Source organism: Zootoca vivipara, chromosome 16 (assembly GCF_965207765.1).
Source record: "Zootoca vivipara chromosome 16, rZooViv2.hap1.1, whole genome shotgun sequence".
In the NCBI taxonomy this organism is placed as follows: domain Eukaryota; kingdom Metazoa; phylum Chordata; class Lepidosauria; order Squamata; family Lacertidae; genus Zootoca; species Zootoca vivipara.
This window is the reverse complement of record NC_142599.1, coordinates 8,902,166-8,919,453: the sequence shown is the minus strand read 5'-3', so window position 1 is coordinate 8,919,453 and position 17,288 is coordinate 8,902,166. Positions and strand designations below refer to the sequence as shown.

At 48.4% G+C, this 17,288-nt stretch overlaps 1 protein-coding gene across 2 annotated transcripts in view; it reads right to left on the bottom strand.

The window, feature by feature from the left end:
* The window catches only part of MMP17 (matrix metallopeptidase 17), a 151,524-nt gene extending 139,341 nt beyond the window's left edge, over positions 1 to 12,183 (bottom strand). The window contains exon 1 of one of the 2 annotated variants that reach the window (XM_035099020.3): positions 11,356 to 12,183. In XM_035099020.3, the coding sequence (XP_034954911.2) occupies positions 11,356 to 11,487 (132 nt within the window). In that variant the 5' untranslated portion in view covers positions 11,488 to 12,183. Of the gene's footprint in view, positions 1 to 10,680; positions 10,820 to 11,355 lie in introns of those variants that run through there. The other variant, XM_088659755.1, reaches the window with a different exon arrangement.
* Between the last annotated feature and the right edge of the window lie 5,105 nt (positions 12,184 to 17,288).

Below are 17,288 nucleotides of genomic sequence, written 5' to 3'. Positions count from 1 at the left end.
ACTGCTTTGGGCAGCTTATTAGGAAGTCGTGCCATCAAATTAAAATTCAGTTAGGGGGAAGGGAAAGGAGGCGATCCCCAAGTTATAACCTAGCTAACATCATTGGAATGCTTCACCCCAGTCTGTCACAGCACAGGAAGGGTCTATAACTCTCCTGCAAGCTTCGATTCTCTTGCTCTTTTTCTTCTAATCATGCAGAATGGCATCTTAGCTGCAATTTTCAGTGAAGAGGAGGGGTGTGTGAGAGAGCCATCATTCTAAAGTGCAAGAGCTCTATTCACATTGCATTTACTGCAGAAAGTACTTGGAGACATAATATTCCTCCAAAGGTTAGCACAACTCTCTATTGCTGTCGTTTCATGCTTCCTGACTTTCAAATATGATGGGGGGGTAATGCTTCAGCAGCCTTGGGGTTTATTTGCGTGCGGAAATGGATTCCAAAGCAGGATATCTTCGAGAGAGAGCGCTGCCTCTCTACGCAGAGATTCGCAAAGACACTTGCTGCAAACAAGCCACTTCAGTAACTGTCTTGTATTTTCCACTCATCGCTGCCGAGACCTCTGCCAAAACAAAGATCCCTTTGTTCTCCCGTTCATCGGCAGCCTCGTTCCCACCCAGTCGAGATGACCCAATGGATTTATGGCTTCAGCTGAAAGTCATTGTGGTGCAGTGGACAGAAACAAAAGGAAGCTGCCTTATGCAGAGTCCGGTCGTTGGTCCATCTGTGCTCAGCATTGTCTGCACTGACTGGCAGCAGCTGTCCAGGATTCTAGGCAGCATTCTTTCCTGGCCTTACCTGGAGAGGCCAGGGATTGAATTTGGGATTTTCTGCATGCAAAGCTGATGCTCTACTACTGAGCTAGAGACTTTCCGTGGACTACAGACACACAAGCGAAGGTTCACATCCTTGTTTAGTCAGTGGGCTTCCCAAGGCCTTGGGTGGGCGCTCTTTCTCAGCCAAACCCACTTTGCAGCGTTGCTGAGGAAAACAGTGCGAGTGAAGGGAGAGAGGAATCAGGTGGGCTGCCCTGAACTCTTTAGAGGAAAAGGGGAGGTTTAAAATAGTTGCCGCAATGACCATCTGGTCCAGCATCCTGGTCTCACCCTGGCCAACCAGAATCTGAAAGCAACATCACTCTCTCCACCTGTCACAGTGTCATCAGGCAAAGAATGTCCAGAGCGAGGAATTAACTCTTCATTGTCAAAAGCACACCGTCTACAAGTTAGGGAGAGGCATGTTCACCAGTCTTGCGTCTCTCAGCTGCTCCTAGGTGGGCAGCTAATGAGGCTGTTGCTGCAACAGAGAGGCCCTGTCCTCAACCTGTGCATCTCCCCCAGCTGAGCTGCAGGCAAAGCAGGCACAGACTCTGCATCTGTTGTAACATTATGCTCCTCCTGGGAGTAGCTGGAGCGAGAGAGGGGGGTGGGCAGCAGCAGGAGGAAGCCCTTGACTTTACACCAGCCTGATCTCTCTCTCTCCCACTTCCTGCACCTGTTCTTCACTCTCCAATCCTGCAGATTCTCCTACCTGATCTCCCAGCTGTTCCAAGCTCCCCAAGATCACTGATTTCTTCTTCCAAGTCAGACTCCAACCCTGCCCCCCTTCTCCAGGTGCCCACTCTTCAGCAGCCGGTCAGCACTCTGCAGTGTCCAGCCAGTCCCTGAAACCACTTGTGATTCCTAGCAACTGGTCTTCAGAGACATACTGCCTTCAATTGAGTGGATGTGTGAACATAGCCATCATGGCTAAAAGGTAAAGGTAAAGGGACCCCTGACCATTAAGTCCAGTCGTGACCGACTCTGGGGTTGCGCGCTCATCTCGCATTATTGGCCGAGGGAGCTGGCGTACAGCTTCCAGGTCATGTGGCCAGCATGACAAAGCTGCTTCTGGCAAACCAGAGCAGCACACGGAAACGCCGTTTACCTTCCCACTGTAGCGGTTCCTATTTATCTACTTGTACTTTGACGTGCTTTCGAACTGCTAGGTTGGCAGGAGCTGGGACCGAGCAACGGGAGCTCACCCCGTTGCAGGGATTCGAACCGCCGACCTTCTGATCAGCAAGCCCTAGGCTCAGCGGTTTAACCCACAGCACCACCTGCGTCCCTAGCCATCATGGCTACTAGCCATAAAAAAAAATCTTATTTCCCATGAATTTGCCTAATCTTTGTTTACAGCCCTCCATGTTTGTGGCCATCACTACCTCTTGTGGAGAGCAAATTCCACAATTTAACTAGGCACTGTGTGAAAAGTCCTTTTTTGGGTCTGTCCTGAATCTTCCAGCATTCACTGGATGCCCACAAGTTCTAATATTATGAAAGGGTGGGGGGGGGAAGACTCTATACTCGATGCAAAATTGCATATACCTTTATACATCCTGGGATTTTTTTGGCACATGACATCCCATTCAACCAAACACCCTCCCAAGGGAAGACGGTTAAGCCCACCCTGTTGGGGGAGAAAATCAGAAAACTATCCCTCCATATGAAACTATTTAATAATAATAAAAAACCATACTTGGATTAGATTAGGCTGGAGAGTTTGCAGCCCATTTAAAGACATTATATTTATCCAGTTCCCCTTTTACTTGATTTGCATCCATATTTTATAGTGGCCTTTTAATCTCATTTCACAGCATAAACCGCTTTGGGAATCCCCACAGAAGCAAGGTGTACATTTGAAAAATAAAATAAAATAAAAAATGAGGTCAAAGGTGCATTTGAAGCTCTGGATTTCTCCTGCAACCAGCAAAGCCATTCCCAGGGGCTCACAAACTGAACACTGTATTCCCCACTGAGTTTTAAGAGGAAGAAGCGGTTGATTGACTTTCCGCATGGTTTTGAGAGTGTCTCTCTGAACGCCAAGGCAGCCACTGTGATGATAGAGATGTTAGCTTAATGATCTAATTAGACAGAAAGCAGCATTTCCAGAGGGCTTACCTATTACATCTATTGATTCCCACCCATTTTAAAGATATCTCCCTCTCTCTCAGGAACACAGGAAACTGCCTTATACAGAATCAGACCACTGGCTCTTCTAGCTTATTATTGCCTGCACTGACTGACAGTGGCTTTCCATGATTTCAAACAGAGGTCTCTCCCAGCCCTACCTGGAGATGCTGGGGGTTGAATGTGGGACCTTCTGTATTCAAGGTTAATATTAACCGTTGCTTAACATTATGTGTGAGTCCAGTCCAACTTCTTAACTACGGCTAAGGAGTGTTCTGTGAGGTGATAAACCAAAGTTTAAAGCAGGCACCCCCAAACTGCGGCCCTCCAGATGTTTTGGCCTACAACTCCCATGATCCCTAGCTAACAGGACCAGTGGTCAGGGATGATGGGAATTGTAGTCCAAAACATCTGGAGGGCCAAAGTTTGGGGATGCCTGGCTTTAACCATGGTCTATTCACCATGGTGAGCATCAACCAGGATTCAGCACTATGTGCAAACCAGGCCAGTGTGAGTTTCATGGCTGAGCAAGGATTCAAAGTGAGGTTGCCTTATTCCTAGTCCAACGCTCGCAACTGCAGTGCCAACTGGCTGAGCTCTACCCCCTTTGTAGATATGACAAAACAACACAGCAAGCTATGGTAACAGTTCCTGCCCCAATAAGTGCTTCAATTTCGTTGGGTCTTTTGGGGCTCCTGCAAAGATGCAAAATCGATTTGAGCATCTTCTCTCTTTTTTTAATGATTTTTATTGATTTTACAGAATAACACATGAAATACACATATCAAATTCATTCCACCCCCCCACGAGTCCCCTCCTGTCACGAGAAGGTCCCACGTCGGGCGGATAGTTGAAGGTGGTCCATTTTCTAGTTGGGTTTATCCCCCTCCCCCTCCTCCCTCCCCCAGAGCCCTCTTCTGCCACCAGTGGGCCCCGGGTTACGAGGCAAGAGAGAGAAGAGTGTCCACCCTACCTCTATCCACACATATAAGAAAAACAAAAGGAAAAAAGCCCCCCTATCCCTCCCTCCCCTCCCCCCAAAAAGAAAAAATAGTCCCCTCCCCCCAAAAAAGCTAAAAAAAATGGGGAAAGAAAAAAAAAGAAAAAGAAAAAAGAAAAAAAAGCATTAAAAAAACCTTAGTTCATATCATTATTTAAAACAATTTGGACTTCCCCGACTCCCCCCGCCTGGGTTCTTTGTTAATTATCATTTAGGCAATTTCCACGATAATAATATAAACCTTTTTGGTGCTCGAAATTAACTCTTCTATATTATACATAATATCCATATTTATATATCTAAATAATTCATTTTCATACTGTCAATTCCCAAACTTAAATCACTCTATTTTAATTCTTCCATCTTAAATTTCTTCCCTTAACTTATTATTTTTACCAAGAATGTATACATTTCGATTTTAAATCAAATAATCTATCCTCTTTATTCCTCAATAATTAATTAATCCCGTCCCCCCTGCTGCTGCAGCCAAATCCTCTGGACATTTCAGCGAATTCCTTTTATCATACCCAAATCAAGCCATACATATCAGTCCACTGAAAAATATTCTTTACTCATTCATCCTACTCCCACCCTATCCCAGATCCAACCCCAATGTTCTTCCCCCAAACTCTGCCGCCCCCCCCCCAAGCTTACATGTCAAGGAAGTGGCTGCAGGAAAAAGAGTCAGGCAGGAACTGACTCCCATGGGGGAAGACGCCAAACAAGAATTCCCTTCTACATGAACTTGGAGGTGGTACAGTCCTCTCAGTACAGTGAACTGCCTGAGTGGTTGGATCACTGAATGGACACTTAACACAAATGACAATTCTGGAATGATTCTTCAGTGAGTCACAGACCCATCTATTCTCAGCGATTTCCCAATATAAAAAGACACACCTCATTGATTCATTCTTTCTTTCTTTAAAAAAGAAAGGAGAAAAGGGCTACTTTAAAGACTACCCAGGATCAAACCCAACACCTCTAGTGGAGTTGTTCATGTCATCCCATTTGCAGAATGTCCCACACAAACAGTATAAGCAGGTGAGGTGCTCCACACCATAAATGTAGGCAAAGATAGACTGTTGCTTCCAGACAGCCAGTATATTGCAGGAGGGAATCGGGTGAACACTGGGAATTTAGATTTGCACAATTGAAGTGGGTTAAAGCACAACAAATTCACCACTGTTTTCATGGTTAGGAAAGTAATAGGGGGAACATGTTGAAAAGCGATTGAAAGTAAGACCTATAAACCCCACACAAGCAAACCAGGATGAATGAGCACTGTTATATAACCCTCCCTGCCACCAAATCAGAATGGAAGCTCAATAAAGACTGGACATAGTTTAACCTCCGCATAGGTTTTCTGCAAGCAAATCAGGATGACCACTCAGCAATCTGGAAGAGCCACTGGGGTGCTCATACCATTAGGATGTGAACCCAGGGATTTTCATTTATTTATTGAAGACAAGGAAGAAGAGGCAAAAAGCTAACAAAACAACCACGCAAGTGGTCAAGAAGCCCAAACAGGATATTTTTCCTGCAGAGAAAAAGACCAGTGCCAAGCTAACCAGAGGGCAGATCTGGAGGGACAAGGGTGGGATGGCTCCTTCTTGCTTGCATGCCACAACCGCAGCCTCCACAGATCGCTCGCCACAAAAGGTGAGAGCAAAGCTTGGGTGAAGACAGAGCTATGAGACAGAGAAAGGAGCAGGCAGAAGAAAAAGGCTGGGATGGGTCTGCAGCTTCTGCCTACAGAGCAGGGAGTCCCCCTTCCTTCCATACTGCTGCTGCTGCTGCTGGAACCAATCACCCCACCAGCAGGCAAAAGCTGCAGAACCATTCCAAATTAAAACCAGTCTTTTTCATTCTGTCTGCATTTCTGCCTGCTTCCCTTGATTTAAAAAAGGGGTGCCTGGCACACCCAGCACACACCCCATGCACGCCCATGGGAGGGGCCCTTTAAATCTGAAAGCAAGCCTAAGTCATTCCTCTCCACAACACACCATTTAAACCCTGTCTCTGACAGAAGATGAAAGTCAATCTATTTTGTTTCAAAAAAATCATACGCCTGCTGTCTTTCAGTTTACAGAATAAAATAAAATCCCAGGACAACCACCCGCAAAGTAAAACAATATTGAAGACACAATCAAGCGATACATAAAAAAAGCTTAGCACTGGAGGAACAGAGCAATAAATGGTGGGGCAAACTAGTCTTGACACTAAATGCATCTCTGCAACTATGGTGCAGAGACTGGTTGTTTTTACATGCAAATTGCATCTCCTGGGGGGCGGCTGATAATTAAGAGCAGAGGAGGCATGGAGAGGGAGTTTAACCCTTTCTTCCTCTGTTGTGATCCTGAGGAAAATACCTCTTCTGAAGTTTGTATTTGCTTTTTTGGGGGGGGGGGAGAAAACCATACATTGGAGGGAGTTGCCTTATAATGAGTCAGATCGTTGGCCCCTTGACTGGCAGAAGCTTCACAAAGTTTCAGGCAGGGTTTTTCCCCAGCCCTACCTAGAGATGCTTTAGATCAGGGGTGTGAAACTCAAATTCATCGGGAGCCGCATCAGCAGTTTGGTCACCCTCAAAGGGCCGGTTGTATCTGTAGGACTATGTGTCCACTCTTTATTATCATAAATTATTGTCACTGCATTCAATTATTACTGTTTTTTGTAATAATGTAAGTAATAACTAACATAGTCAGAATAATGGCAAGTAGATATTCAAATGTACAATTATTGTACAATTTATTGAAAAATGATTTTTGGTAACTGCACTGGGTGGTGGAGGCTCGCTAGGGTTTCATGCAGGAGCTTTGTAGAGCTACTGGTACCTGGAGATGCTGGGGTCCTTCTGCATGCAGGACAGATGTTCTGCCAGTGAGCCACCACCCTTCACCAAAGGGACTGGCTGAGGTTGACTCACTGGAGCTGCTCTCCTGGTTCCAGGGTTTAAGGGCCAGAAGTATAAAGCAGCATCCTATGTTTCTGAGGAGAGGGAGAGGGAGGGGAGGGGAGGGAGGAAGGAAGAAAAGAGGGAGTGGGAGGGAGAGAGGAAGGAAGGAAAGAGGGGAGAGAAAGAAGAGTAGGAAATAAGGAAGGGAATAAAGAAGGAAAGAAAAAGAAAGAGGGAGAGAAGACAGAGATAAAGAAGGAAGGAAGGAGAGGGAAAGAAAGAATAAGAATGAGGGAGAGGAAGAAAGATGGGAAGGACGGAAGGAAGAAAGGAAGGAAGTAAGGAAGAAAGAAAGAAAGAAAGAAAAGAGGGAGCAGGAGGGAGAGAGGAAGGAAAGAGGGGAGAGAAAGAAGAGTAGGAAAGAAGGAAGGGAATAAAGAAGGAAAGAAAAAGAAAGAGGGAGAGAAGACAGAGATAAAGAAGGAGAGGGAAAGAAAGAATAAGAACGAGAGAGAGGAAGAAAGAAAGGGAAGGTGGGGTCGCCGCCTTGATTCAGCGCCAGAAAAGAGCGCGAAGGGACCCAGGGGCAAAAAGCATTTCCCGTGCAGCGTGAGGCAGCGGGTGTCCGTTTTAGGAGACGTGCGTAAAGCCTCAGAGTTGCACGTTCGTGAGGCTGGGCCGCTGCTGAGCTCACATTCATGAGGCTGAGCCGCGGCAGGAGGAGGAGGCGGCAAGAGGAGGAGAAGGCGGCGGCGGCTTGCTGGGTCGGTGTCCGTCAGCGCCGTACGGAGAGTCCCGAGCCTCTGGGACGCAGCAGTGCTCTGTAGCACTTTGAATCCTCCTCCTCCTCCACGCGGCGCTGCTGGGTGCTTTGTCTGTGCTTCAGCAGCAGCAGCAGCAGCAGCCGTTTCCAGGCGCCGAGCTGTGGCAGCAGCAGGAGGATTCAAAGTGCTACAGAGCACTGCTGCGTCGCAGAGGCTCGGGACTCTCCGTGCGGCGCTGCTGGGCGCTGACCCGGCAAGCTGCCTCCTCCTTCTCCTGCTGTGGCTCGGGGTGCTCCACGCAGCGCTGCTCCGGCCGCCTTTCTACCCCCCCCCAGGCCCCAGCTGTTTGTCGGCACTTTGTCGGCGCGGCGCTTCAGCAGCAAGGTCCCGCTGCTGGGTCCCGCTGGCTGGTGCGCTCGGCGGGCCACATGACGAGGTCTGGCGGGCCGGATTTGGCCCCCGGGCCTTGTGTTTGACACCCGTGCTTTAGATTGAACCTGGAACCCTTTGTAAAACCCTCTACAGGTTTAGTTGCTAAATCACATTTAAGGTCAAGCGTAGCTTGCCCAGAAATGCAAACCACCAGCTTAACTAGGTAATATGCTAGTAACATAAGAAGGTTCTTGAAAAGTACATCAAATCTCATGTCAGGTGAAGTCTCTTGGCACCAGCACATCTAGGAGGGAAAGACATGGGGGGGAAATAGAATAATCCGTAGGAATTCCAACAGAGATTCAAAGCATGTGCACTTAGAGCCTGCGAGTCAATGTGATGTTGTGTGTAGAGTATCAGATTAGGATTTGGGAGATCAGGTTTATTAGCTAATCCCTCTTCCGTGGAAATTGTAGCTCAGTGAGGATGGTAAGGGTTTCCTAACAACTCTTAGGACTCTTCCCAAAGAATAGTTCCCAGGATGCTTTGGCAGCAAGAGGGCGCGGAGCAATCACTGCTTGAATGTATATTGGAGATGGGGGTCTCAGTTACAGGTGATCCCTAGCAAATCCACACCATGTCCCATAACTTTTCATATCTTAATTACTGTGATTTCTGGATTGCCTTCCTAGGAGCATATGGTCAGAAATAAGAAACACTTCTACCCATTTGGAACATAGGGAGAGTTGCTTGGTAACCAGGCCCTGAAACACTCTAGCTGCTGGCTTTATCATCATCATCATCATCATCATCATCATCAGATATGGAGCACAGCTATACCACCTGAATGATCAAGAGGTTTTACACCCATTGTCTCAGAATTCGTTAACATGTCCCAGTCCCACAAATTTATCTTGGTCAAAGCCACCAGGTTCATCCATCAGAGGCAATTATCAGACCAGAAGCATCTTGGTTTATAACTCACTTCCTGCGTTTATTTATTTCATAGATCTATAGCAGTGATGGGGGGCCATTTTCCACCCATTCTAGGTGAACTATTGAGAGCACCAGGTCAGTGTTGGGCATGGCCAGAAGCAAAAGTGGACAGAGCAATGGGTGCAAATTCAATCTTTGCACAGCAGGCTTAGGTCCTGCACACACTCATGAAGGTTTCAGATCAACTCAGTGTGTTTGACTTGCATGGCTTGCATTTCTCCCTCTAGGACAGGCATGTCCAACAGGTAGATCGTGATCTACCGGTAGATCACTGGATGTCTGCAGTAGAAAAAACTCAACAACTTTGACCTTAAACCCCCCCCCCCAATTGGTCTTCCTCCTTCCTAAAAAAAGTTCAACAACTTTGACCTGAACCCCCAAAAGGAGGGTACAGTAGATCACTGCCAGTTTTTAACTCTGTGAGTAGATCGCAGTCTCTTGGGAGTTGGCCACCCCTGCTCTAGGATATATAGAGCTCAACATTCAACTAAGTCTTCTCTCCACCAGATCAGAGTTGGCCAAACCAAGACCATTATTATCCAGTTCCTCTGAGCTGACCAAACGTTTCCATAAAGACGGAATGAAAGTCTTTGCTCGGTTCTGAAACATCAATCAAACTGGCTCCAGAAAGTTTCAGGCTTGCTACCTCATACTTCAATATGATTGCCTCTCACTTTGGGATTTTCTGCCTCAACTGCCCTGAAATTCAATAGCTACTTGGATAAACAAGGCTCTCACAGCCAACAAGGTTCTTACAGCCAACAAGGTTATTACAGCTAGGCGACTGAGTTTATTACAGAGCACAGTCATCATCCCTAGCGGGCGGGGGCGGGCAGAGCTTGTGGAAAACTGCAGTTCTGTCCCCTAAAATGGCCACGGGTGCCAAAGAGCAACTCCTACAAACACAGAAATTGGTCATTTTCTAAGGTACAGGGTAGCCCCGCTTTGCATCTCTGGAGGATGTCACTAGACGTAAGGTGGCAACTGTTTAGGCCAGGTAACTCCAACTTTCTCAAGACCTAGGGCCCGCTTTGAACCTAGACATGCATTTGCAGACCCATTACCATATATTTGTATGTTGGATCAGGCTGCAACCCACCAGTTGTTGGCCAGTGAGCTAGGCCAGCAAGGGAGGTAACCACCCATCACCAACGACTCAATAGCTTCTGCTGCACACATACAGACCGGGATAGGGAAGGGATTCCAACAAATGCCCAAATAAGGATGGGTTGATTCTTCCAGGGCATCAGTTGGTTTTGGGTAGGAGGGGGAGCCTTCTTGACGTCTTTGACTGAAAAACCAAGAACCAGAATCATCTTTGCCTAACGCCTACCATGCAGTGAAGGAGGAAAGAACACAGAGACAAATAACAATAATAGTGGCATTAATTTTTTTTACAATTAGTATTAACCACACACAGAGACATTTGCTCTTTGCCTGTTCACAGCGGACCAACAGGTTACTAAATCAGCAAAGGACTAGAAGTGGCAGGCAGCAAGACCATTGCTTTCCTAAACACGCCTCCCCCCCAAGGGATTTAAAAGCCTGGGGAAACTGGTGGGCACCACTACCAACTGCAGTGTTTTCCCACTTTCTAGCCGCCGCCGCCGTCACCACCAAGCGGCTGACTCAGACCGCAATCCTACATACACACACATATATTAGCGGTGAGCCCCAATCCCTCCTTTGAAAACAGCGGGACTTACTTCCGACAAGAGACTGCGAAGCTAAAGCGGCAGATCCCCGTGCCCTTTCCCGGGACTCGAGTAAAGTCCCCGTTGAAGGAACACTGAGACTTACTTCCGAGGAAATCAGACCAGAGTATGGCTGCAATCCAAAACAAACACGCGCGCATACACACGCACACACAAAAGGAGAACGCTCCTTGGAGAGCTGCGTCGTCTCCTCTCGAGTAACCCGCGCCGCGCTGGCAAGCAACAACCTGTTCCCCTGCTCACGCCACCTCCCCCCCCTCTTTTTACCGCTGGTGACCAGCCCCATCCCGCGGCACCTCAAACACACACACCACAAAAATCCCCCGGAAATAGGAGGAGCCCTTGTTTGATCGTGCGCCCCCAGATACCCCAGAGCGCGCAGCAAGCTCCGCACACGCCCAACACAAGCGGCGCTGGGAATGGGATTCGCGGGTGAGGCGGGGGAATCTTTGGCTTCCCTAGATGATCAGAATGGGATGGGAGTTAAAATAAAGAGAATTACCCCCCCCCCAAAAAAAACAGCCGCCAACTTCATCCTTGCAGCCATTGACAGCCCTTTTCAGCTGCTTGGCGAACGACTCTCTCTCGCTGTTTCTTCGGATGCCCCCCTTCCTCTCCCTCCCCGGGCAGAAAACCCCACGAAGAGCCCGGCGGGTGCCAACTCACAACTCCCAGCGTGATGTCCTCAGCGGTCGGAGTGGGCGCTGCCAGGGTCCGCCGCGAAGCCAAGCAGAAGGCGAGCATCAGAAACATCTCCTGCGGGAAAGCACTCTGCCGGGGGGCTCCGCTCCACAGCATCCCTCCTGCGCTTAGTCCGCCGCCACCGTCGCCTCCTGCAGCTGCCGAGGCTCCTCAGAAGAAGCGGGCAGAGGGCGCCCAGGACCGCCGAGCCGAAGCGGGAGAGAGGCGGGCGGCGACATCCGAGCTCCGCGGCCTCCGGGTAGCGCCGCCGCCGCTTCTGCTGCTGCAGGAGCTGCTGTCGGCCACGCCGCCGCCAGCCCGCCACCTCGGGCGTCAAGAGGCAAGCAGCGGCGAGGACATCGTACGTCCCCGCTCTCCGGCTCGCTTTCCTGGCGGGAGAGTGCCGGGAGTCGAGGGCGAGAGGAGAAAGATTTGAAAATGAAAATAAAGGACAGATCCGAAGGTGTAAAAGAAAAAGGCAGCCAAACGTTCCAACTTTTTTACGCGCGCCGGGCTCCCTTTGCAGCGCAGCCGCGCGCCTTCGGAGAAGCGAGCGGGAGACACAAGCCAAAGCGACCGAGCCCTTGCTTCTCGGACCGCAAGAAAACACAGAGAACCTGTTGGCAGTGGGTCCCTTTCACCCCGCCCGCCCCTTCCCTCTTCCCTCTTTTCTCTCTTCTCTCTACAATAAAATCCAGCTCCGGATTGCGCTACGCGCCAGCCTCTCCAAGCAGTGCGATCACCGGCGAGCAAACCACGTCGAGGAACCGCCGCCGCTCCGCTCTCGCTTGTCTCTGAAGGCAGCACAGCTCCAGCCGAGGAAGTCCTTCGACTGAGGAGGCGGCGAGAGGCGAAGGAGGGCGGCGCTAAGGGGAAAGAGGAGGGGCCGGCTCAGTCTCGGGAAAACGCTCCCTCGGTGGGCAGCGAGAAACCGAGGCGGTGGTGTGCTACCGCCACCAGCGCCTCCTTTTCATCCTCTTCCAGAAGCAGCCATTGGCTACGACCCGAATCCACGTTTCCTTGGAGGTAAGGCACCCACCCCGTTCTCACGGAGGTTCGCTCTCCGCCTCCAAGGGCATAGGCATAGGACCGGGCTCGCGGGGCTGCGATCCGACGCGCACTTTTTTTGAGAGCTCCATGGAATTAAGGGGGACGGTCGACCTCCGAAGAAAGAGGCGCACGGGATCCGGCGGCGCGCGCGTCTCTTCTGGGAGAGCATTGGGGCCGCTGCTGCAGTTTGAGGCTTCGGGCACCTTGGTCTGCTTCCCAACGCGGCTGGTTTAGGCCGTCGGGGTGCCAGGATCAGACGGTCCTTCGGCCAATCCCTGGCTGTGCCATGAGCCTCCCTCCCTTCCTCAGCTGTCCTCCATTTTTCTGATCAACCATCTCCAAGCGCCTGGGGGTTAGCATTTAACCCAGAGGTGCTATACTCACAGCGCCATCGCACCTATATTTGCTTAAAAGGAAGCCACGCTGTGAGAAGAATTTGCCCGTCTTCAGCGTATTTCCTGTCCATTTTTGCCTGTGTGTGTGGATTTGGTTCAGGTTCCTGACTATTCTTCACACTTTTCCGTGTTGAAAACAGGGGCATGTTAGTGTAAATCCCTTACTCTCACTCCCAGAATGATTTGTTGAGCCTCCTGTTAAGGGTTGTACTGCTAAACTGACACCTTCTCAAACTGTGTGATATAGAAGCCTACTGTCCCCTTATTTAAGTGCCAAGAACATCTTTGTTCCTTGGGTAAGATTACAAACATATATAGAGCAAGTGTTGTAAAATGGTTAGAGTGTTAGACTAGGATTTAAGAGACCAGCCTTGAAGCTCATCTCTCAGCCTATAACCTACCTCGCTACCTGTTGTGTGGATAAGATGCCACCCTCATTAAACTTACTACAGGGCCAACTGCATAGGACCGGTTTCATATTCCTAGGTGAGAATGAGGTTTGCAGCCAAGGGAGACATGCAGCTCTATGCTTAGGTATTCTAAGTGCCATTTAACTTTGCATAGGGTTTTAAAAAATACCCAGAGAGGAAATTTTGATTGGCCAAGGGGTGGAGCCTATGCCTATGTTTGCATGTCCAGGAGTGGAACCTAGTAGATTAAGGGTTCAGTCAATTTAGTATTTTATTTGTTATTGGTTGTGTGGATCCTCTCGGCTCAGAAACAGGAAGGCTGCCATCATAACACCACTTACTTAAGAGTAAGCGCCATTGAGTTGACACGCGCTATAAGCCACTAACTAACGTTTGTCAGATGGCAACACATGGGGGGGGGGGATTTTACCCGCATGCCCTACTTCTGGGCATCTGATTTCCACTGTAAAAATCAAGATGCTGGATCACATTTGATCTAATCCAACAGAGATCTCATTAGTTTTGTATATCAAGTGGTTCAGTTTGGCTCACAGACCCCTAAAATAAAGAATACACATTTGATAGATTGGGAAATGAGCAGAGTCAAACCAACAACGGCCACAAAAATGTTAAAGCATGGTATATATAAGATTAGTAACATTGCAGAACATTCCTAAGAAATGATATAATAACTTTAGATTCAAAGCAACTCCAGTCATTCATTCGTTCTTTAAATTTCTTTACCTCCCTTCATCCAAGGATCATGGGGCAGTTTACAAAAATACATAATAATGAACAGAATACACACCCCTGCAGAGATGGATGTACCCTTGTTGTCTATGAAAATCCTTCAATAAAAACAGTTGTGTGGTTTTTTTTTTTAATAAAAAAGAACAATATACCCCCAGCCCAGTTTAATTAGCCAAAGGCCTGTTTGAAGAGAAATGTTTTTGCTTGGTGCCTAAAGATGAAGGTGCCAGGCAAGCCTCTCTGGAGAGAGCATTCCACAAACCGGGGGCCACTACAGAAAAGGCCTGTTCTTGTGTTGACGTTCTCCATGCTTCTCATGGAGGTGGCACATGAAGAAGGGCTTCAGATGGCTATCGCAGCGTTCGGGTTGATTTATATGGGGTAAGTATTGCAGTCTGGAGCCTTTTATGGCTTTATAGGGCAATGCTAGCACTTTGAATTGGGCCCAGAAATTAATTGGCAGTCCCTGCAGTTTGGCCAAAAAACTCATCTTGCCCTGGCCACTGATTTCTGCACCAGTTGAAGCTCCCAAACTATCTTCAGAGGCAGCCCCACCTATAACACATTGCAGTAATCCAAGGCCGGATTAAGACATTTAGAGGCCCTAAGCACTTAAAAGATTTTGGTGCTCCCATATATATATCTACAATTCAAAATATAAGCAAAAATAAACCATTAAATATTGACCTCTACAATTATTTTATAAAGTTCAGAATAACTGAATACATTTTGTTTCTACATTCCCCCCCCCCCCACTGAACTTGTGACATGCATATCGTGGGAACCTTTTTTGTGGAACCCGCTTCAGCTGCACCATATGATCGATGGTGAATCAGGCAATGGAAAATTTCTGTGGTGCCCCTCTTTCCTTGATGCCCTAAGCATATGCTTATTTTGCTTAATGGTTAATGCAGTAATCTAATCTTCCCCTTAATATCAGTGGTCTTGTTTTAATGGATGCAGCAAGTATGCACGGGTTAACAAGGCTTAGCATTTTTATCTCAGGGAGTAAAATAGCCTTAAGAGTTTTAAATCCTCACCATGCACGCACACAGAAATAAGCCCCCTTGAAGGTAGCTGGCTAAGGGTGCTGTTTTAGAATGCATCTCCTACCCACTGACCTGGGAGTGAGCCACACTGCATTCAGGCAGATTTACTTCTGAGTACCCGGGCTGAGGAGCCATTTCCAGCCCTTCCAGAGGCCATTTACCCAAGAGTGGGAGGAGCAATATATGTGAATTTTACCTTTGTACAATACAGTGGAACCTCGGTTTATGAACACCTCGGTTTACAAATTTTCGGTTTATGAACGCTGCAGACCCATCTGGAACGTATTAATTCACTTTCCATTACTTTCAATGGGAAAGTTCGCTTCAGTTTATGAACGCTTCAGTTTATGAACAGACTTCCGGAACCAATTACACCCATGCTTCGGGTTAAGTACGCTTCAGGCCGAGTACTCCACGGACCCGTCTGGAACAGATTAATCCACTTTCCATTAGTTTCAATGGGAAAGTTCACTTCAGTTTATGAACAGACTTCCGGAACCAATTGTGTTCATAAACCGAGGTACCACTGTAGCTAGTTTCTACACATACTCTCACCCTTTGTATCCTCTCTATCCAGACAAGCAAGAGACATGATACCATCAGAGTCCAAGGGCATGTTCTAGTCAAGCAAAAGCACTCAAGGAGGGTGCATAACAGGGGCAGTAAGGGGTGTGGCCTGGGGGGAGATCCAAGGGCCTGGCAGAGAGGTCTGAAGGTTTCCTACCTCTGTGATCAAAGACTGTACGGTGGTACCTTGGTACTCAAACAACTTGGAACCCAAACACTGCAAACCCGGAAGTAAGTGTTCCGGTTTGCGAACTTCTTTTGGAAGCCGAACGTGCTCCACTTTGAGTGTTACACTTCCGTTTTGAGTGTTACACTGAGATCCGTCTGTTTTTGCTATTTACAGTATTTTGCATTTTTGTTTTTGCAGCTTTTTTTGTTTTGTTTTTGTGACTGTGTGGAACCCAGTTCAGCTACTGAATAATTGAATGTGTGACTGCACTACATTGTTTATTTGCTTTCATTTTATGGATCAATGGTCTCGTTAGACAGTAAAATTTATGTTAATTTGCTGTTTTAGGGGTTGTTTTTAAAAGTCTGGAATGGATTAAACCATTTTGCATTACTTTCTATGGGAAAGCGCACCTGGTTTTGGAACGGTTTGGTTTTGGAACGGATTTCCAGAACGGATTAAGTTTGAGAATCAAGTTACCACTGTGCCGTAAAAGGATGTGGCCTCATCCCAGCGCAACATGGCTGGGGTGTGAGGAAGACAACAAGTCGGAGGGGTTGGGGGAAGAATGAATTGTTGCTCTCGATTGGCAATTCACTTTCTTGCAGCAGACGAAAGCAAGCCGCATTTGTTTCAGCTTTGCCAAGGCAGATTTATTTTAATAATTCAAAATACTTCCAGGGCAGGAGATGCTTGCCACAGGCTAAATGTGCAACTGCTTGTGCTCGTTCAAAGTGCTTCTCTCTGCCTTCTCACTCCCCAGTGCCACAGCCCTTCACTCTGGCAGAGAAATACAAGCTCCCCCCTGATCCCAAAGAGCCATTTGCCAGCCCGCAACGCAACCCTTCCTTCTCGGATAAGCCTTTGGTCTGGCACTGTTTGGAGTTACAAGGCACGACCTGCCAGCCAGCGATTCTAACGAGCTTTGGGTATCGGTGCACAAGGAGAGCGTCGGCAGCCCTCATTACATCGTGTTTATATATGCTGGAAGCAGGACAGGAGTGCCAAGGGCACAACAGGCACATCGGTGCCTTTGAAACTGGCTGAGTCTGGGCTCAGCAGTCACAAAGACTGGATGCAGCTGGTGAATGAGCAAACACACTCCCCCCCCCCAATGCCCAGGCTACAATAAACCACTTAACCCCCATCAGTGCCATTAAGCCCACTCTCACTATGCCCAGTGGTGGAGCAAGTCGATTGAGCGCCTGGGGTGGTGCGCATGCCCTGTGCCCAGGAGTGGGGCCAGCCACCTGTGGAGTGGGGTGAGCCAGGGCAGGATGCTGCGCGGGACCTCAGAGGAGTCTGTCTGCCTCCTCCCACTCAGCCGCCCTACAGCTGAGGGGGAGGCGGCGGGTCCCCAAGCCACTGCGTCACTCCCAGGAGAGATGAGTAGCTCGGGTGTGCTGCAGACCCCACAGTGAGTGCCACCCGGCATTTTGTCACCCCCCTCAGTGGTGACACCCGGGGTGGCCCGCACCCATTGCACCCCCCTTCCTCCGCCCCTGATTAAGATCATGAAAGTGCCATC